The sequence below is a fragment of the Chlorocebus sabaeus genome, chromosome 3, assembly GCF_047675955.1.
Source record: "Chlorocebus sabaeus isolate Y175 chromosome 3, mChlSab1.0.hap1, whole genome shotgun sequence".
Taxonomy (NCBI): Eukaryota; Metazoa; Chordata; class Mammalia; order Primates; family Cercopithecidae; genus Chlorocebus; species Chlorocebus sabaeus.
In genome coordinates this window covers 379,232-401,037 of record NC_132906.1, presented here as the reverse complement: position 1 = coordinate 401,037, position 21,806 = coordinate 379,232, and the positions used below count along the sequence as shown (strand labels likewise).

General features: G+C 39.2%; 1 protein-coding gene and 1 pseudogene across 6 annotated transcripts in view; both read right to left on the bottom strand.

Moving 5' to 3' along the window:
* Positions 1-21,806, bottom strand: part of EEF1AKMT1 (EEF1A lysine methyltransferase 1) — a 91,380-nt gene that overhangs the window by 58,419 nt on the left and 11,155 nt on the right. For all 6 annotated transcript variants that reach the window (XR_005236574.2, XR_005236575.2, XM_008021646.3 and 3 more), the window contains exon 2: positions 13,056-13,218. Coding sequence is in view for 4 of the 6 variants with exons in the window: in XM_008021646.3 (XP_008019837.2) it covers positions 13,056-13,199 (144 nt within the window). In the remaining 2 variants the exon portion in view is untranslated. The remainder of the gene's footprint in view (positions 1-13,055; positions 13,219-21,806) is intronic.
* LOC140711442 (GTP-binding nuclear protein Ran-like) lies at positions 694-10,567 on the bottom strand (annotated as a pseudogene).

Sequence of the window (21,806 nt, the reverse complement as noted above, 5' to 3'; positions counted from 1 at the left end):
GAACTCATCCTTTTTTATGGCTGCATGGTATTCCATGGTGTATATATGCCACATTTTCTTTATCCGGTCTATCACTGATGGGCATTTGGGTTGGTTCCAAGTCTTTGATGCTGTAAACAGTGCTGCAATAAACATATGTGTGCATGTGTCTTTATAGCAGAATGACTTATAATCCTTTGGGTATATACCCAGTAATGAGTCAAATCATATTTCTGGTTCTAGAGCCTTGAGGAATCGCCACACTGCTTTCTACAATGGTTGAACTAATTTACAACCCCACCAACAGTGTAAAAGCATTCCTATTTCTCCACAGCTGTGCCAGCATCCATTGTTTCCTCACTTTTTAATAATCACCATTCTAACTGGAGTGAGATGGTATCTCACTGTGGTTTTGATTTGCATTTCTCTAATGACCAGTGATGTTGAGCTTTTGTTCATATGTTTATTGGTCACATAAATGTCTTCTTTTCTTTTGAGAAGTGTCTGTTCATATCCTTCACCCACTTTTTGATGGGGCTGGTTTTTTTCTTGTAAATTTGTTTATGTTCCTTATAGATTCTGGATATTAGACCTTTGTCAGATGAGTAGATTGCAAAAATTTTCTCCCATTCTGTAGGCTGCCTGTTCACTCTGATGATAGTTTCTTTTTGCTGTGAAGAAGCTCTTTCATTTTAATTTGATCCCATTTGTCAATTTTGGCTTTTGTTGCAATTGCTTTTGGTGTTTTAGTCATGAAATCTTTGCCCATGCCTATGTCCTGAATGGTACGGTCTAGGTTTTCTTCTAGGGTTTTTATGATTTGGGGTTTTACATTTAAGTCTTTAATCCGTCTTCAGTTAATTTTTGTATAAGGTATAAGGAAGAGGCCCAGTTTCTCTTTGGCATACAGCTAGCCAGTTTTCCCAGCACCATTTATTAAATAGAGAATCCTTTCCCCATTGCTTGTTTTTGTCGGGTTTGTCAAAGATCAGATGGTTGTAGATGTGTGGTATTATTTCTGAGATCTCTGTGCTGTTCCACTGGTCTATATATCTGTTTTGGCACCAGTGCCATGCTGTTTTGGTTACTAGTCTTGTAGTATAGTTTGAAGTCAGGTAGTGTGATGCCTCCAGCTTTGTTCTTTTGCTTAGGATTGTCTTGGCTATACGGGCTCTTTTTTCTTTCCATGTGAAATTTAAAGTAAGTTTTTCTAATTCTGCAAAGAAAGTCAATGGTAGCTTGATGGAAATAGCATTGAATCTATAAATTACTTTGGGCAGTATGGCCATTTTCACAATATTGATTCTTCCTACCCAAGGGCATGGAATTTTTTTCCGTTTATGTCCTCTCTTATTTTCTTGAGCAGTGGTTTGTAGCTCTCCTTGAAGAGGTTCTTTACGTCCCTTGTAAGTTATATTTCTAGGTATTTTCTTCTCTTTGTAGCTACTGTGAATGGGAGTTCACTCATGATTTGGCTCTCTGCTTGTCTATTATTGGACCTTTTAAAAGGTTTATCTGGACGATCTTACTAATATGGAATGGTTCTAAATCACTCAAAACAAGGTGGTGGGCTAGGCGCGGTGGCTTACACCTGTAATTCCAGCACTTTGGGAGGCTGAGGTGGGTGGATCACGAGGTCAGGAGTTCAAGACCAGCCTGGTCAAGATGGTGAAACCCTATCTCTACTAAAAATACAAAAATTAGCTGGGCTTGGTGGCAGGCGCCTGTAATCCCAGCTACTTGGGAAGGTGAGACAGAGAAGTGTGTGAACCCAGGAGGCGGAGGTTGCAGTGAGCTGAGATTGTGCCACTGCACTCCAGCCTGGGTGACACAGCGAGACTCTGTCTTGAAAAAAAATAAAAATAAAACAAGATGGCATTCAAAATGACTATAACAATTAAAACAGGGTACAATTCAAAGTGGCAAGTGGTATGAATGAAAACATTAATAACACATCTTTAAACCAATAAATATTTACTGAATATAATAAAAAAGAGAATTGCTTCAAATATTTCCCATCTGGATGTCTGCATGCTATTTACTAAATATTTATTCATAAGTCCAGGTTTAAAATATTTCCAAAGACAAAATGTACATATACATGTGGGTATATGTATTAATTCATATCTACATCTGTCTATCCATTCTTTTTTTTTTTTTTAGATGGAGTCTCGCTCTTGTTACCCAGGCTGAAGTGCAATGGCACAATGTCGGCTCACTGCAACCTCCACTTCCCGGGTTCAAGTGATTCTCCTGCCTCAGCCTTCCAAGTAGCTGGGATTACAGGTCCATGCCACCACGCCCAGCTATTTTTTGTATTTTTAGTAGAGATGGGGTTTCACCATGTTGGTCAGGCTGGTCTCAAAACTCCTGACCTCGTGATCTGCCCGCCTCAATTTCCCAAAGTGTTGGAATTACAGGCATGAGCCACTGTGCCTGGCTATGTCTATCCATTCTTATCTACAGGAAAAATGCCTAGATCTGACCTCTACCTCTGCAAAGGACAGCTGGAAGAAAGCCCCTAGCATACGGAAAATGGAAGGATTTTGAGTTCACTTGATTTGGGAGGTGGCAGACAGTATCTGCTACCATGCACCACAAGTGGTAAGAGTTGTCTGCTGGTTGACTACTGAACTGCCCTTCTTCCTCACTCCAACACCATCAGGGCACAATGATAGATTTGGGCTCTCCTCATATCATTCCATAAAGATAAAGAGTCCCACTCCTATTTTTAAGATATTTGATATACAACCTTATTCTGATTCTAAATGAAAAGGAGTAAGAATGACAGTAACAAACAAGATTTCACCACTGAGCACTGTGATGTGACTGTAGCAGTCTTGTATTTGAAACTCAAGAAGGAATCAGCTGCATTCCAAAACAGCTAAATATGCAAGTCCAAACAATTTAGGTATTTTTAAAACTGTGACATTCACTTTGAAGCCCATTCATCTCCAGCATCTCACAGATGAAGCACACGTTCCACTTACCTAGATAATAAATGGGCACACATGTTGTACCACTATTACACGACAAATATCCGATGCTCGGCTCCAGCTTCATTCTCACAGGTTATCACCCTCATCAGGGAGATGATGATCTCTGAACAACCTCTATCTAAATCGTGCTCATATTGCACTGATGCTCAGTCCATGACAGCCTCTGATGGGGCAAGGGCAGGTATGGCAACAAATTCCAAGTTAAGGTCTCCAGTGAACTTCCTAGCAAGCCAGAGGAAGAGCTTTTCAAAGTTGCAGTAACTTTTGGCAGAAATGTCATAGTACTGAAGATTCTTCTTTTGGTGGAAAAGAACAGATTTTGCCTTCACTTTCCTGTCCTTTATACCCACTCAGTTGCTCTCAACACAATGGGGATGTTTTCACATAATCATACCAGATCTCTGTGCCAGTCAGGCACATTCTTTTTTTTTTTTTTTTTTTTTTTGAGATGGAGTGTCTGTCACCCAGGCTGGAGTGCAACGGCACGATCTCAGCTCATTGCAACTTCCACCTCCCGGGTTCAAGAGATTCTTCTGCCTCCCAAGTAGCTGGGATTACAGGCACATGCCACCACGCCTAGCTAAGTTTTGTATTTTTGTAGAGACGGGGTTTCACCATGTTGGTCAGGCTGGTCTTAAACTCCTGACCTCAGGTGTTCCGCCCACCTCGGCCTCCCAAAGTGCTGGGATTACAGGCGTGAGCCACCAGAGGATCTCGGCACGTTCTTGTAAGTTACTCTTGATGTCACATCAAACATTATAATGGCATGCTGGGCTAGGATATAATAGCCATCTCTCACTCCACCAAATTTCTTCTGGCCAACTGTATCCCATACAAAGAATGGGTCCTCTGTTGGTGTGCAACACAAGGCAATGAACCTCAATACCCAAGGTAGCTACGTACGTCTCAAATTCACCAACTGACATTTCAAAAATGTAGTTTTTCCAGTACCAACATCACCAACCAATATAAGCTTGAACTGGACTTGGGACTCTCCTTGGGCAGTCATCATGATGTTCCTTCCAGAAGCGTCTTTCTGCCTGTCCATCTGAGGAGAATCCTGCTCTTAATATGTAACATGAATGTGGCTTTAAAAGTCAAAAGCACGACTAGGCTTATAAAGAAAAACAAGAGTCTTGTATCCCATGACCCCCTGCCATTGAGCCTCACTCCTCGAAAGCAACCATTTTCAACTCTTGGCTCTTTCTCTGATCATCTATCCCCACATCTCTAAATACTATGTTTTAAATGCTATCCCTTGATAATCCATCATATATACACTATGTATTTATTAAGATAGATGAGGATTTTGCCCTCTCATACACATCATTTGCCTTTCCTTCACCCTCCCAATATGGTTTGTATTTATTTATTTATTTATTTATTTATTTATTTATTTATTTATTTTTTGAGCCTGAGTCTCACTCTGTCACCCAGGCTGGAATGCAGTGGCATGATCTCGGCTCACTGCAACCTCTGCTTCCCAGGCTTAAGTGATCCTCCTACCTCAGCCTCCCAAGTAGCTGGGACTACAGGCATACACCACCATACCTGGTTAATTTTTGTATTTTGAGTAGACATGGGATTTACCATGTTGGCCAGGAGGGTCTCAAACTCCTGACCTCAGGAGATCTACCCCGCTAGGCCTCCTAAAGTGGTGGAATTACAGGCGTGAGCCACCATGCCCAGCCCCAATTTTGATTAGTTAGCATTAAGTGTCAGTGTTCATTATTGAGCCAAGTGGTATACTATAATAGCATTTCTTTTCAGTAGAATCCCTTTTTGTTTTTTTTAGAGTAAGTAAATGCATGACTGTTTCATTTGCTTGGTTAGTTTGTATTCATCCCTAATTCTTCTAACATCCTCTATTGGCCTTTCAATACAATTTTCTACATATTGGATATCCCATCACTTTTATTTTTTCCCCTGAAGATCTCTGTCCTGGAACACGCCATCCACCTACAACCTAGATTGGCTGCTCTCCAGACTTGCATCACAACTGTTACACTGGGACATTCTGTGTCACCATCATCCTGGGAATTCCCTCTCCTATGATATGCATCAGATTTCCTATTCCTTGGAGCTCAAGTCTTCTTTCTTCTCACTTGCAGCAAACCCTCCTGCAGCTCTTGAGAAGTACACAAGAGGGAAATGTAAATGAGACTTCACATATCTAAAATATTTTGATTTTATCTTCACACAAGTAATAGTGTAGCTGGGTATAGAATTCTGGGCTATAGTTGCGTGTGGTAGTACGTGTATAATCCCAGCTACTCAGGAAGCTGAGTTTGCTTGAGCCCAGGAGTTTGAGACTAGCCTGGGCAACATAGTGAGACTCCATTTCAAAAAAGAGAGAGGGAGAGGGAGAGGGATTCTAGGGAGAACAAAATTTTCACTCAAAATATTGAAGGCATCGCTCTATTTTTGAAAGTTTCTATTAAAGCTATTGAGAAGTGCAATGTAACTCATAGTCTGAAGACTTTGTAGGAGACCTGTTTTTATTCTGGAAGGTTCTAGAATGGTCTTTGTCATCTGTATCCAGAATTTTCATCATCATGATAATCATGTGTCTTAATGAGGGTCTTCAGTTCTGGGAAATTTCTAATATTCTTTTTTGTTTGTTTGTTTTTTGAGACGGAGTCGCTAATATTCTTTAAAGCTTTCCTTCCCTCTTCATTTTTTGTTCTGTTTTTCTGGAATCTTATTTGTTGAATATTGAGCTTCCTAGATTTATGCTAGTTTTCCAATGTCTTCTTTCCTATTTGTACATATTTATGGTGTACATGTGATACTTTGTTACATGCACAGAATGTGTAATGATCAAGTCAGGGTATTTACGGTATCTATCACCTTGAGTATTTATCATGTGTTGGGAACATTTCAAGTCCTCTCTGCTAGCTACATTGCAATATATAATACACTGTTGTTAACTATAGTCACCCTACTCTGCTACAGAACATCAGATCTTATTCCTTCTATTTAACTATATGTTTGTACTCATTTACCAATCTCTTTTCATCACCCCTACCCCATCTTCTGAGCCTCTGGTATCTATCATTCTATTCTCTATCTCCATGACATCAACATTTTTAGCCTCCACATGTAAGAACATGCAATATTTGTCTTTCTGTGCCTGGCTTATTTCACTTAACATAATGACCTCCAGTTCCATCCACATTGCTGCAAATGACATAATTGCACTATTTTTTTTATGGCTAAACAGTATTCCATTGTGTATATATATCACATTTTCTTTATCCATTAATTTGTTGATGGACAGGTTGATTCCTATCCTTGTTATTGTGAACAGTGCTGCAAGAAATATGAGGAGCAGGTACCTTTTCGATATACTAATTTCCTTTGAATAAATATTCAGCAGTGAGACTGCTAGGTCATATAGTAGTTCTGGTTTTAGTTTTTTGAGAAATCACCATACTGTTTTCCATAGTAGCTATACTAGTTTACATTCCCACCAACAGTGTATAAGAGCTCCCTTTCCTCCACACCCTTACCAGTATCTGTTATTTTAAATCTTTTTAATAATAGCCATTCTGGGGTAACATCACATCTCACTGTGGTTTTGATTTGCATTACCCTAATGATTAGTAATGTTGAGTCTTTCCTCATATGCCAGTTGGCCATTTGTATGTCTTCTTTTGAGAAATGTCTATTCAGGTCCTTTGCTCATTTTAATGGGATTATTTGGTTTTGAAATTTTGGTTGAGTTTCTTATATATTCTAGATACGAGTCCCTTGTCAGATGAATAGCTTTCAAATATTTTATACATCTCAATGCGTTGCCTCTCCATTCTGCTGACTGTTTCCTTTGCTGTGTAGAAGCATTTAAATTTCATAGAGTCCCATTTGTCTATTTTCGTTTCTTGCGCTTTTGAGGTCTTAGCCATGAAATCTTTGCCTAGACCAATGTTCTTAAGTGTGTCCCCTATGTTTTCTTCTAGAAGTTTTATAGTTTCAGGCCATATGCTTAAGTCTAATCCATCTTGAGTTGACTTTTGCATATGGTGAGAGATAGGGGTCCTGTTTCATTCTTCTGCATATGGATATCTAATATTTCTAGCACCATTTATTGAAGAGGTGTCCTTTCCCCAATGTATGTTCTTGGCACCTCTGTCAAAAATCAGTTGGCTATAGATACGTGGATTAATTTCTGGGTTCTCTATTCTTTTCCATTGGTCTATGTGTCTGTTGTAATACCAATACCATACTGTTTTGGTTACTATAGCCTTGTAGCATCAGTTGAACTCAGGTAGTGTGATGCCTCCACCCTCGTTCTATTTGCTCAGGATTGCTTTGGCCATTCAGGCTGTTTTTTGGTTCCATAGAAATTTCAGGACTTTTTTTTTTTTCTGTGAAAAATGACATTAGTATTGATAGGGATTGTACTGGATATATACATTGTTTTGGGTATAATCATTTTAACTGTGATTATTCTTTTGATCTGTGAGCGTGGGATGTCTTTCCATTTGTTGGTGTCTTCAATTTCTTTCCTCAGAGTTTTGTAGTCTTCCTTGTAGACACCTTTCACCTCCTTGGTTAAATTTATTACTAGGTATTTCTTTTTTTGTAGCTATTGTAAATGGGATTGCCTTCTCGATTTCTTTCTCAGCTAGTTCATTACTGGTGTATGGAAATGCTACTGATTTTTGTATGTTGATTTTGTATCCTGCAACTTTACTGAATTTATACGATCTAAAAGTTTTTTCCTAGAGTCTTTAGGTTTCTCTAAGTGTAAGATCATGTCATCTATAAAGAGGGACAATTTGATTTCCTCTTTTCCAATTAGGATGCTTTTTCTTTCTTTTTCTTGCCTGATTGTCCTAGTTAGGACTTCCAGTACTATGTTAAATAGCAGTGGTGGAAGTGGGCATGCTTATCTTATTCCTGATCTTAGAGGAAAGGCTTTCAGCTTTTCCCCATTCAGTATGATGTTAACCGTGGGTTTATCATATATAGCCTTTATTATGATGAGGTATGTTCCTTTATGCCTAGTTCGTTGAGAGTTTTTATCATGAAGATGTTGAATTTTTTAAAATGCTTTTTCTGCAGCTATTGAGATGATCATATTTCTCCTTCAGTCTGTTGATGTGATGTATTATGTTTATTGATTTGCAGGTGTTGAAGCTTCCTTGAATCTCCAGGATAAATCCCACTTGATCATGGTGTAATATTTTTTTGATGTACTATTGGGTTCTATTTACTATATTTTGTTGAGGATTTTTGTGTCTATATTCATCTGGGATACTGGCCTGTAATTTTCTTTATTTCTTACAGTATTGTCTGGTTTTGGTGTCAGGATAATGCTAGCCTCATAGAATGAATTAGGGAGAATTCTCTCCACTTCAAACTTCTGGAATAATTTAAAGATAATTGGTATTGATTATTCTTTTTAAGTTTGGTAGAATTCAGCGGTAAAGTCATCTGGTCCTGGACTTCAGCTGTAATGTCTCCTTTATTTCTGATTTTATTTATTTTTGTCTTTTTTCTTGGTTGGTCTAGCTAGTAGTTTATTAGTTTTGCCTATGTTTTCAAAAAGCCAACTTTTCATTGATCCATTGATTTTTTTTTTCTTATTCTGCATTTTGTTTAGTTCTGTCTGCTCTTTATTATTTCTTTCCTTCTACTCATTTTGGGACTGATTCTTGCTTTTCTAGTTTCTTAAGGTGCACTGTTAGATTATTTATTTGAAACCTTCCTACTTTCTAGATGTAGACTTTTATTGCTATAAACTTCACTCTTAGCACTATTTTTGCTGTATTCCATAGATTTTGGTATGTTGTGCTTTGATTTTCCATTGTTTCAAGAAATTTTTTGACTTCCTCTTTAATTTCATCCCTGACCTAATGATCATTCAGGAGCATATTTAAATTCCCTGTATTTTTAGTTTCCAAAGTTTCTCCTGTTATTGATTTCTAGTTTTATTCTGTTATGACCTGAGAAGATATCTGACATTTCAATTTTTCAAAAATAGTTGAGACTTGTTTTCTGTCCAAACATAACCACATGGAACTGGAGAATGTTCCATGTGATGATGAGAATGCATATTCTTTAGATGCTGGATGCTATGTTCTGCAAACGTCTCTTAAGTCCATTGGTCTAAAGTGCAGTTTAAATACAATGTTTCTTTGTTAATTTTCTATGTAGATGATCTATCTAATGTTGGAGTATCCAGCTATTACTGTATTCATGTCTCTCTCCTTTTAGATGTAATAAGATCTGCTTTATATATCAGGTGCTCCAGTGTTGGGTCCATATATGTTTAGAATCATTGTTTAGCTGAATTGATTGCTTTATAATTATATAACAACCTTGTTTCTTTGTACTGGTTTTGACTTAAAATCTGCTTTATCTGATATAAGCACAGCTAGTCCTGCTTGGTTTTGGTTTTTTGGTTTCCTTGTGCATGGAATATCTTTTTTTTCCATCCCTTTACTTTCAGTCTGTATGTCTTTACAGGTGAGATGAGTTTCTTGTAGGCAGCATGTAGGTGGATCAAGTTTTTTTTTCTTTAAATCTGTTCAGGTAGTCTCTATCTTCTAAGAGGAAAGTGTAATCCATTTACATTCAAGGTTGTTGATATGTGAGGGCTTATTCCTATCATTTTATTAATTTATTTCTGGTTGTCTTGTATATTCTTTGTTTCTTTCTTTCTCTCTTATTGTTTATCATTACGGTTTGGTGGTTTTCTGTGTTTGCTTTACCAGTGGATTTCATACGTTAGTGTATTGCCATGACGGTAGATTTCATCCTTTTGCTTATGCTAAAGGATGCATAGGACTCCTTTAAGTATTTCTTGTAGGGCTGGTCTAGAGGTGATGAATTTCCTCAGCTTTTACTCGTTTCAAGGGAGTCTTGATTTCTCTTTCATTTATGAAGAATAATTTTGCCGGGTATAGAATCTTTTGCTGGCAGTTTTTTTTTTTCTTTCAATACTTTGAATATATCACCCCATTCTCTCCTGGAATGTAAGATTTCTGCTGAGAATATGCTGTTAGTCTGATGAAGTTTCCCTTATAAGTGACTAGTCACTTTTGTCTTGCTATTTTTAGAATTCTCTCTTTGACTTTTGACTTCTGAGAGTTTGACAATAATGTGCCACAAAGAAGACTTTTTTGAATTTAATCTGTTTGGGAATCTCTAAGCTTCCTGTATCTGGATGTGTAAATCTCCTGCTAGACTTGGGAAGTTTTCAGCTATTGTTCCATGAAATAGGTTTTCTATCCCTTTTGTCTTCTCTTTGCCTTCTGGGACACTGGAAGTATTTAAAAAGCCAGGCGTGGTAGTTCCTGCCTGTAATCCCAGCACTTTGGGAGGCCAAGGCAGGCAGATCATTTCAAGAACAGCCTGGCCAACATGGTAAAACCCTGTCTCTACCAAAAATACAAAAAAATTAGCCAGGTGTAGTGGCTCATGCCTGTAGGCATAGTAATTGCTTGAACCCGGGAGGCAGAGGTTGCAGTGAGCCGAGATCACACCACTGCACTCCAGCCTGGGCGACAGAGTGGTACTCCGCCTCGGAAAAAAAGAAAATTAAAAAAAAAACTGGCCACTTATGGTGTCCCTTACGTCATGTAGGGAAAGATGGAGCCAGGCTAAGCAGGCCTTTACTCAGGATTCCTGGTGGGAACAGCAGTAGCTATGCTATTCTTAGGGAGGGTGGTGTGGCTTTTAGTGGCAGCAGCCATGAACAGGAGGTTGGGAAGTACACACTTTGGCCCTAGTCATGGCTATAAGCAGGGTAGCCTTTCCTAAGGGTACTTTTAATTGTGCAGTGGTCTTGCTACTAGAGGCAGTGGGGTTGCTTGCTGCCAATGGCTCACACTTCAGCCCTGGTGGCAGCTGACCACAGCAGCCCCAGCTGAGTCTGGGGGAAGTCAATGGGGCTCCAGAGATGTGGAGATGCAGGGGCTGTTGGGTGTCATGGCAGGATGCAGTCTTGTGGGAGCTGGGCTCTCAAAATGGTGCCTTGTGTGGGACTTGGCATGTGCTCCCTTACTGGAGCAATGCTATCACATGGTCTCCAGGCAGTTCCCTATGTTTGTCTCAGGGCCTGTATGGGTCAAAAGAGCTCTTCTGTGGCTAGAACTGCAGAATCCATGGTGGGAATATAAACTGCTAGAAGTCACTCACTTAGCCCTTCCCCACACTGGGGAGCTGCTCTAGGCTCCTAATTGATCCTGTCAAGCAGGCTGCCTCGCTTCCTCTCCTTCATCACTTTAGGTGTTTCCTGTCACTTCCCTGTTGAATTCCAGCATTCTCTCTAAGGTAATCTATTTGAAGTGAGATTATTGGCTCACTATTTTGGTTCTTATTTGTGGAGGAGGCAAGTACCCAATACCTCTAGTCAGACATCATGGTTAAATTTTGTCTGTCAATTTTTATGCTTTCTACATTTCCTCAATTTTATAATCAAACCAAAGTTTCAAAATTAGAAAAGGTGTTAATTCTAAGTAGTGGGATTAGCACTAGTTTTCATAACTAGAAAAAAAGTACATAGTATTTTAAAAATTAAGAAGAAGGAAAAAAGAAAAAGACAGACCACCTCAAGAATAATGCAGTACTTCAAATTTCTTATGTTTGTTATTTATAGAAGCATCAAGCTAGAAGGTAAACAGACATAAAGAAGGGAAACAGTGAGAAAGAGGCTTTAGAATAAGTGGAACATGTAGAATAAATGGAAAGAAACATGTTTATCACAGTTTCAGAGAGGGTAAATTGGAAACGTTTAACTTAGAGATCCAAACAGGACACAAACATGTAAAAGACTACAAAAAAATGATAAGCATACAGAAGCTTCCTTCCAGTTGCAAAGTGTTGAAGATATACCTATTATCAAGGGATAGTCACAGACAAACTTCAAGCCTTGTCTGTTTCTCAACTATTTCCTTAAAAAAAAAAATTATAGGTTCCTGGTCATGCTAGGAGTTTCCTTCAACTCATTTTTTTCTAATCCCTATTGTAATTCAGATGATAAAAATATAATTGAAATACATATTATACACCAGAAACTATTCATATCTTCTTTAAATTTCCTTCTCATCAATTTTTCAATACATGTTTAATTCCCCAATTTCTAGCAACGATAATATTTTCTCTTTCCACCAGGATTTCTGGGGTCCATAAAAACCAGTAGGTGTATCTGTATCCAAAAATGAAGCAGAAGTTTGTGTTGGACATAATAAGGTATTATTGACAGATGCAGACAAATACCTAGGCAGATGGGGTGGGGCCCCAGTAAAAACCCCACCTCCAAGACAAAGACAGTTTAAAGCCTGAAAGCCAAGCTACAAGTTAAATTCCTGGACCAGACTGAGAACTTGTCTTCCCATTTGCACACTTTCTTCTGATTGTTCTCCACCCTTTACCTATTTTACATATACTTACCCTTTCCTACTTGTTTTTTCTACACTGTTGTGCCCACCTTTGAGTGGTGCCTTCACTTTCACCTTTTTTGCATACTCACAAACCAATCAGCACACAGTCCCCATTCTGGGTCCATAAAGGCCCCAGACCCAACCACATGGCGTAACTATCCCCAACCTTGTGTCCCATCTCTGCTGAAAGCAGTTTTCATCACTCATTAAAATTCTTCCCCACCCTCTTCACTCTCCAGTGTCCCTCATATCCTCATTCTTCTTGGACATAGTACAAGAGCTTGGGAACCGCTGAACGTGGGTACGAGCTATAACACAGCCAAGCTGGGGCACACCAGCATGGCCGAGCAAGGCCTGGGTAGGGTATTGCCAGCTGAGGGTCCCCAGCTTGCAAAGTGACCAAGCAGAAAAATCCTGCATCATTATTTCCTTATCTGAAAAACCCCATCTTCTGATCACCAACCAGCCTGATAGTCAGAATCAAGAACAGCTGTTCAAGAAAAGCTGTTACACTGTTCTAAAATGTTCACTAACTGCTTTCTGTCTTAGCTCCCCATACAGAAGTTCAGATCCCAAACGACAGGTGACAGAGATTCCGGTTTTAGGTGAGAAAAACACTGGACTAATGCACAGAGTAGGTTTCACATCAATACTTCTGGATGGCTGCGAAATGCCATTTACTTACCCAATTCTCTTCTATTATTCCAATGTTATATTTATCATCCTCGCCTAGGTCAATTTGTTGTTTTTGCTCAGCATAAAATTCCTGGAGAGCTGCTAAGGCGTGGGCAGAAAGCTGGGGTGTCTCGTCATCTTCCAAATCACTCATTTCACAAGTTGTTTATAACCTGCAGATCAAGAAATAAATGTTCTGTGCAGATTTTGTTTCCCCTTCCCATCCAGAAATGACTTTTTACAAATTTTGTTGGCCGGGCGTGGTGGCTCACGCCTGTAATCCCAGCACTTTGGGAGGCTGAGGCAGGCAGATCACGAGGTCAGGATATTGAGACTATCCTGGCTAACATGGTGAAACCCCATCTCTACTAAAAATACAAAAAAAAAATCAGCCGGGCGTGGTGGCAGGCACCTGTAGTCCCAGCTATTCGGGAGGCTGAGGCAGGAGAATGGTGTGAACCTGGGAGGTGGAGCTTGCAGTGAGCCGAGATCAAGCCACTGCACTCCAGCCTGGGCTACAGAGTGAGACTCCGTCTCAAACAAAACAAAACAAAACAAAACAAAAACAATTTTGTTTAACAGCAAGGATCCAAACTGAAGTGAGTTTTATACAAGTAAACCAAAAATGAAATTCTAAGCCCCCCAGCCAACTGAATAAATCCCTCTTCTGGGGCCAAGTAAACCTGAAAAACCAGGCCACGGTGGAAGGACATGTCTCATTATACTCTCCTTCCTTTGGAATTCAGACACAACTGACCAGTATTAACATTAAAACAGAGATCTAAAGAGTGACAAAACAGACTCTTTGTAACAATAAGATATCAAATTCCAATCTGACTCTAGTATAGCACACACAACAGATAACAGGCCCCAAAAGAAGTTGAAGTATTTTATCCCCAATATCCCCAAATATATTTTCTGATTTTTGTTTTGTTTTGTTTTGTTTGAGACAGAGTCTCGCTCTGTCACCCAGGCTGCAGTGCAGTGGCCCAATCTTGGCTCACTGTAAGCTCCACCTCCCGGGTTCACTCCATTCTCCTGCCTCAGCCTCCCGAGTAGCTGGGACTACAGGCGCCTGCCACCACATCCGGCTACTTTTTTGTATTTTTAGTAGAGACTGGATTTCCCCATGTTAGCCAGGATGGTCTCCATCTGCCGACCTTGTGATCTGCCTGCCTCAGCCTCCCAAAGTGCTGGGATTATAGCTGTGAGCCACTGCACCCAACCTTTTGACATATTTTGAAATGGCCCTGAAAAGTTGTCTCCTGTGGAGAAAATCTACATACTACAGAGAATCCCCTTCCCTTTCCAGGTCTTCTCCGGACCCAGGAGAGATTAAGAGTCTGGCACCTTTTTCGGTCTGATAGAGGCATTTAGCATCACTTCTCTCTGAAGCCTGCTGCCTGCAGGCTTCATCTACAGAATAATAAGAACCTTGGTCTCCAGAATCCCTTATCTTAATCCAGACACTCCTTTCCATTGATTCCCAGATAATAACTTAACTCTTTCAACCAACTGCCAATCAAAAAAACTTTGACTCTACCTATGACCAGGAAGCCCTCCACTTCCAGTTGTCCTGCCTTTCTGGACCAAACCAATATATACCTTACATGTACTGATTGATGTCTTATGTCTCCCTAAAACATATAAAGCCAATTTCTTCTGAATAGTTTTATTTACATATACATCAAACAAATTATGGCATATAAATCATGTATCATATTTTGGCTAGCTTATACATCCTCAGTATGAGAAACAGATGGTCAACATAAGAGTAGATCATACTGTCCAAAGCAATCTACAGATTCGATACAATTCCTAACAAATTACAAACATCATTTTTCACAGAATTAAAAAAAAATTCTAAAATTCATATGGAACCAAAAAAGAGAATGAATAGCCAAAACAATCCTAAGCAAAAAGAAGAAAGCCAGAAGCATCCCATTACTTGACTTCAAACTATACTACAAGGCTATAATAACCAAAACAGCATGGTACAGGTTAAAAAATAAAAACAACCAAAAAAAAAAAAAAAACAAACCAGATACATAATGGAATACAATAGAAAACCCAGAAATAAAGCCACACACATATAATCAACTCGTCTTCGACCAAGTCAACAAAAATAAATAATGGAGAAAGGATATTCTATTCAATAAATGGTGCTGAGAAAACTAGCCATTTGCAGAAGAGTAAAACTTGACGCCTACCTCTTACCAGATACAAAAATTAACTCAAGACATATTAAAGACTGAAATGTAATACCTCAAACTATAAAAACTCTAGGAGAAAATATAAGAAAAACTCTTTTGGACATTGGCTTAGGCAAATAATTTATGACTGAGACCTCAAAAGTAATTGCAACAAAATCAAAAATTGACCAATGATAAAGCTCTGCACAGCAAAAGCAACAATCAACAAAGTAAATAGACAACCTACAGAATTGGAAAAAATATTTGCAAACTATGCATCCAACAAAGGACTAATATATAGAATCTATAAGAAAATTAAATCAACAACAAAAAAAACACAAAGAATCACATTAAAATATGGGCAAAGTACACGATCAAAATAAGGCATACAAGTGCCAAGAAACATGAAAAAATGCTCAGCATCACTAATTATCAGAGAAGTGCAAATTAAAATCACATTGAGATGCCATCTCACACCAGTCGGAATGGCTATTACTAAAAAGTCAAAAATAGGCCGGGCGCAATGGCTCAGGCCTCTAATCCCAGCACTTTGGGAAGCCCAGGCGGGCAGACCACGAGGTCAGGAGATCGAAACCATCCTAGCTAACATGGTGAAACCTGTCTCTACTAAAAATGCAAAAAAATTAGCCAGGTGTGGTGGCGGGCGCCTGTAGTCCCAGCTACTCGGAAGGCTGAGGCAAAAGAATGACGTGAACTCGGGAGGTGGAGCTTGCAGTGAGCTGATATTGTGCCATTGCTCTCCAGCCTGGGCGACAGAGCAAGATTCTGTCTCAAAAAAAAAAAAAAAAAGTCAAAAAATAACAGATCCGGGCAAGGATATGAGAAAAAGGAATGCTTACACACTGCTGGTATGAATGTAAGTTAGTTAATCCTATGGAAAACAAAAAGACCCTTGTACTAGTCTGTTTATTGCAGGGCTATTCACAATAGTAGAGCCATGGAATCAACGTAAGCGTCCTATCAAAGGTGGGCTGGATAAAGAAAATGTGGTACATATACACCATGGATTAGTACACAGCCATAAAAAAGAGTGAAATCATGTCCTTTGCAGCAACATGGATGCAGCTAGAGGCTATTATCCTTCGTGAAATAAAAGAGAAACAGAAAACCAAATATCACAGGCTCTCACTTGTAGATGGGAGCTAAACAATGGGTACAGGTGGACATGAAGACAGAAATAATAGATACCAGGGACTCCAAAAGCGGAGCGGGAAAGAGTAGGGGAAGGATTGAAAAAACTACCTATCAGATACTATGTTCAATATTGGGTGATGGGTTCACTAGAAACCCAAACTCCAGCATCACCCAATATACCCATGTGAAAAACCTGCACATGTATGCCCCGAATCTAAAATTAAAAATAAAAATAAGACCTTTTTTAAAAATTAAAAAATATACATATTCTAAAAAATAAAACTTAAAAAGAATTCACAGACAAAACAAATACATCAAAATAATGGACATACTTAATGCTGATGAGAATGTAGTGATATTGGTATACTCTCTAATTTAGGTAACAATTTAAATTGGCATAATCTTTTGGAAAGGAATCTGATAATTTGGACATAAATATTTCTACTTTCTACACCAATTCTCATTCCTAAGCTTTCTACTCTGAAATAATCACAGATTCACAGGAGGTTGCAAAAATAATGGAGGTCTATCCATGTATCCTCCTTCCACCTATTTTTCCACAATGGTAACAACTTATATAGCTACAGTACAATGTCAAACCAGGAAATGAACAGTACAATCCACAGAGCTCGTTCAGTTCAACAGTTTTACACACATTTATTTGCACATGTATGCACATGTGTATAGTTCAAATAATGCTATCACTGTAGATTCATGAAAACACTTCCTTGGATAAGAGACAGAATATACCAGCACCACAGAGAAGAGTTGTACTACCTTTTTAAAGTCATTCCCATCCTCTCCCACCTCACCCTCCATTCCTAACCCCTGGAGAGCATGAATTTGTTCTCCATTTCAATAATTTTGTCACTTCAAGAATTTTAGATAAACGGAATCATACATTACACAACTTGAGATTGTCATTTTTCACTCAGCATGGTTTAAAATTTACCCAGGATGTTCTGTGTATCAATAATTCATTCCTTTTTATTGCTGAGTAGTAATCCATAGTATGGCCACACTTTACTTAACCATTCACCCCCTAAAACATTTGGGCTGTTTCCAATTTTAAGCTATTACAAATAGAGCTGTTGTGAACATTCCTGTATAATGTATAGGAATTTTCATTTTTATTTCTCTGGATAAATGCTCAAGAGTATGATGTTGGATTTTATGGTTAGAGTGTGTTTATTTTGAGGACATCAAAAAATTTATTTCATGATGCTAAATTAAAAGAGAGTTTTATCAAATGAAGAACTGAATCCCTGTACTATGCGGTTTACTGTGGCCAGAGAAGTCAGGGTTCTCTTTGCAATCATGTAGTTTGTTTTTGAAATGCCTATTGAAGTGAAATGTACAAATTTTAAAACATCCTTATTGAGATCTAATTCATATACCATACAATTCATCTATTTAAAGTGTACAATTCAGGTGGAATGTGGGAGGCTGGGGCAGGAGGATCACTTGAGCCTAGGAGTTTGAGGCCAGCCTGGGCAATACAGTGAGACCTTGTCTCTACAAAAATGTTTTTAAAAATAAGCTGAGTGTGATGGCATGTGCCTGTAGGCCCCGCTACATGGGAGGCTGAGGTGGGAGGATCGCTTAAGTCCGGAGGCATAGGATACAGTGAGTCAAGATCATACCACTGTACTCCAGCCTGAGTAACAGAACGAGAACCCGTGTCAAAAAAAAATAAAGATAAAAAAATAAAGTGTATAATTCAATGACTTTTAGTACATTCAGAGTTGTGCAACCATCACTATAATCATATTTTAGAACATTTTCAAAACTCCCAAAAGAGTTTTACTCTTTTTTTTTTGCCATGAAACATGAAAAAAATACCTTATTAGCGTGCATCCCTATCTCCCCATCCACACTTAGCCCTAGGCAACCACTAATTTACTTTGTCGGTATGTATTTGGTTACTCTGCACATAACAAAATCCCATCTACAAATGGAATCATACAATATGTAGTCTTTTGTAAATAGTTCTGTTTAGTTTTGTAAGAAATTGCCAAACATTTTTCTTGAGTGTCTATACCATTTTACGTTTCCTCTAGCAGTATCTGAGATCCAGTTCCTTTGCATCCTCACCAGGATTTGGTATTTATTTTAGCTGTCTCAATGTGTGTGTAGTGCTAGCTTCTGGTAGTGTTAATTCGCATGTCCTGAATGTTTAATGTTGAACGTGTTCTCATATTTCTATCTGCCATCTCTTTTTATCTCTGGTGAAATTTCTGCTCATGTCTCTTGCTATAGCTCAATATATCATTTTCTTTTATGGATCTTGTATTTGCTGCTAAGAAGGATTTGTCAACCACTAAGTCCCAAAGAAGTTTTTTTTTGTTTGTTTGAGATAGAGACTCACTCTGTCTCACAGGCTGGAGTGCAGTGGCCCAATCTTGGCTCACTGCAACCTCTGCCTCCCGGGTTCAAGTGAATCTCCTGCCTCAGCCTCCTGAGTAGCTAGGATCACAGGGATGTGCCACGACGACCGGCTAATTTTTGAATTTTTAGTAGAGACGGGGTTTCACCATGTTGGCCAGGCCAGTCTCAAACTCCTGACCTCAGGTGATCTGCCCGTCTTGGCCTCCCCAAGTGCTGGTATTACAAGTGTGAGCCACCATGTTTGACCCCAAAGACGTTTTATATAAAACTTTTTCTATTATGTATAGAACTTTACATTTTAATCTTTGATTCATTTTGAATTAATTAATCTTCACATAAAAGTTTTAGGTCAGGTTCTTTTTTGTTGTTGTTGTTATTGTGCGTGGATGTACAAATTGCTCCAACATTTGTTGAGAAGGCTATTTTTGAAATTGCATTTTCACCTTTGTCAAAAATCAGTTAGGGACATTTGTGTGGGTCTATTTCTGGGTTCTCCGTTCTGTCCCACTGATCTGGGTCTACTGAAAATACCATTCTTGATGACTGAAGTTGAATATTGAGTCTTAAAATCAGTTGGCATGTTTCTTCGTATTTTACTCTTCTTATTCAAAAAATATTTTAATCTAGTTCCTTTGCCTTGCTCTACAAAGTTTAAAATAAGCTTATGTATAGCTATATAAAAAAAAAAATCTTCCTGGGAATTTGATAAACATTGTGTTAAAACTGTATATCAATTTAGAGAGGATTGATATCTTTATTTTTGGGGCGTCTTCCAATCCATAAAACATAAAACATAGCACATCTCTCAATTTACTTAGTTCATCTTTGATTTATTTCATCAGTTTTTTTTTTTTTTTTTTTTTTTTTTTGAGACAGAGTCTTGCTCTGTTGCCCAGGCTGGAGTGCAGTGGCGCGATCTCGGCTCACTGCAAGCTCCACCTCCCGGGTTCATGCCATTCTCCTGCCTTAGCCGCCCGAGTAGCTGGGACTGCAAGCACCCCTGCCACGACCCCAGCTAATCTTTTGTATTTTTAGTAGAGATGGGGTTTCACTGTGTTAGCCAGGATGGTCTCGATCTCCTGACCTCGTGATCTGCCCACCTCAGCCTCCCAAAGTGCTGGGATTACAGACATGAGCCACTGCTCCCAGCCTCATCAGTCTTTTATAATTTTCAACACACAGGTCCCGCACTTGTTTTGTTAGATTTATATCAATTTCATTTCAGGGAGCAGGGAGACGTGGCAATGGCAAATGAATTTTTTCAAATTTGATTCAATGTGTTAAATGTTAATATATAAAAATACTGATTTTTCTGTTTTGCTCTATCCTGTAATAATGAACTCTTACATTATTTCTAGTAGGTCCTTTAGAGACTCCTTGGGATTTTATACTTAGAAAATCATCTCTGGCTGGGTGTGGTGGCTCATGCCTGTAATCCCAGCACTTTGGGAGGCAGAGGTGGGCGGATCATCTGAGGTTGGGAGTTCAAGACCAGCCTGACCAACCCTCTCTCTACTTAAAATACAAAATTGGCTGGACGTGGTGGCACATGCCTATAATCCCAGCTATTTGGGAGGCTGAGGCAGGAGAATCACTTGAACCCGGGAGGCGGAGGTTGTGGTGAGCCGAGATCGCGCCATTGCACTCCACCCTGGGCAACAAGAGGGAAACTCCACCTCAAAAAACAAAAGAAAAGAAAATCATCTCTGAAATCAGCAATCATTTTATTTATTCCTTTCCAATTTAGATACCATTTATTTCCTTTTCTTGCCTTATTGCACTGGCTAGGACTTTTTTTTTTTTTTTTTTTTAAATTTGAGACAGAGTCTTTCTTTGTCACCAGGCTGGAGTGCAATGGTGTGTTCTCGGCTCACTGCAACCTCCACCTCCTGGGTTCAAGTGATTCTCCCTGCTTCAGCATCCCAAGTAGCTGGGATTACAGGTGCCTGCCACCACACCCAGCTACTTTTTTTTTTTTTTTTTTTTTGCATTTTTAGTAGAGACAGGGTTTTGCCATGTTGGTCAGGCTGGTCTTGAACTCCTAACCTGAAGTGATCCACTCACCTTGGCCTCTCAAAGTGCTGGATTACAGGCATGAACCATCGCGCCCGGCCAGGACTTCTAGTAAGTTGAATAGGAGTGGTAAGAGCAGATATCCTGTGCTTCTCCCAGATTTTAAGTGGGAAGCCATTCAATCTTTCACCATTAAGTACGATGCAGCCACAACCTTCTGGGCTCAAGTGATCTTTCCACCTCAACCTCCCAAGTAGCTGGGACTACAGGCGTGCGTCACCATGCCCAGCTAACATTTTTATTTTTTGTGGAGATGGGGTCCCACTTTGGTGCCCAGGCTGGTCTTAAACTGCTGAGCTCAAGTGTTCTTCCTGCCGCAGCCTCCAAAAGTGCTGGGATTACAGGTGTGAGCCACTACACCCAGAGTGTAGATGTTTTAAGATGAGGAAGTTCCCTTTATTAGTAGTTTGCCAAGTTTGGTCATGAATGGGTGTTGAATTTTCAAATAACTTTTTGATATCAACTTATACAATCGTGATTTTTCTTTAACCTCATGATATAAATTAAACTGACTGATTTTCTATTAAACCAGTCTCACATTCCTGGAATAGGTTCCACTTAATTGTGGTATATAATTCTTATGTATTTCTAGATCATATTTACTAACATTTTGCTGAGGATTCCATCATCTATCTTCGGGAGGTATATTGGTCTATAGTTGCCACCCGGTGGCATTTTGTTACAGCATCTCTAGCATTTAAGGCCTGAATTTTTTTTTTTTTTTTTGAAACAGAGTTTGGCTATTGTCACCAGGCTGCAGTGCAATGGCTCGATCTCAGCTCACTGCAACCTCTATCTCCTGGGTTCAAGTGATTCTCCAGCCTCAGCCTCCCCAGTAGCTGGGATTACAGGCACCCACCACCCCACCTGGCTAATTTTTGTGTTTTTAGTAGAGATGGAGCTTCACCATGTTGGCCAGGCCAGTCTCAAACTCCTGACCTCCAGTGATCACC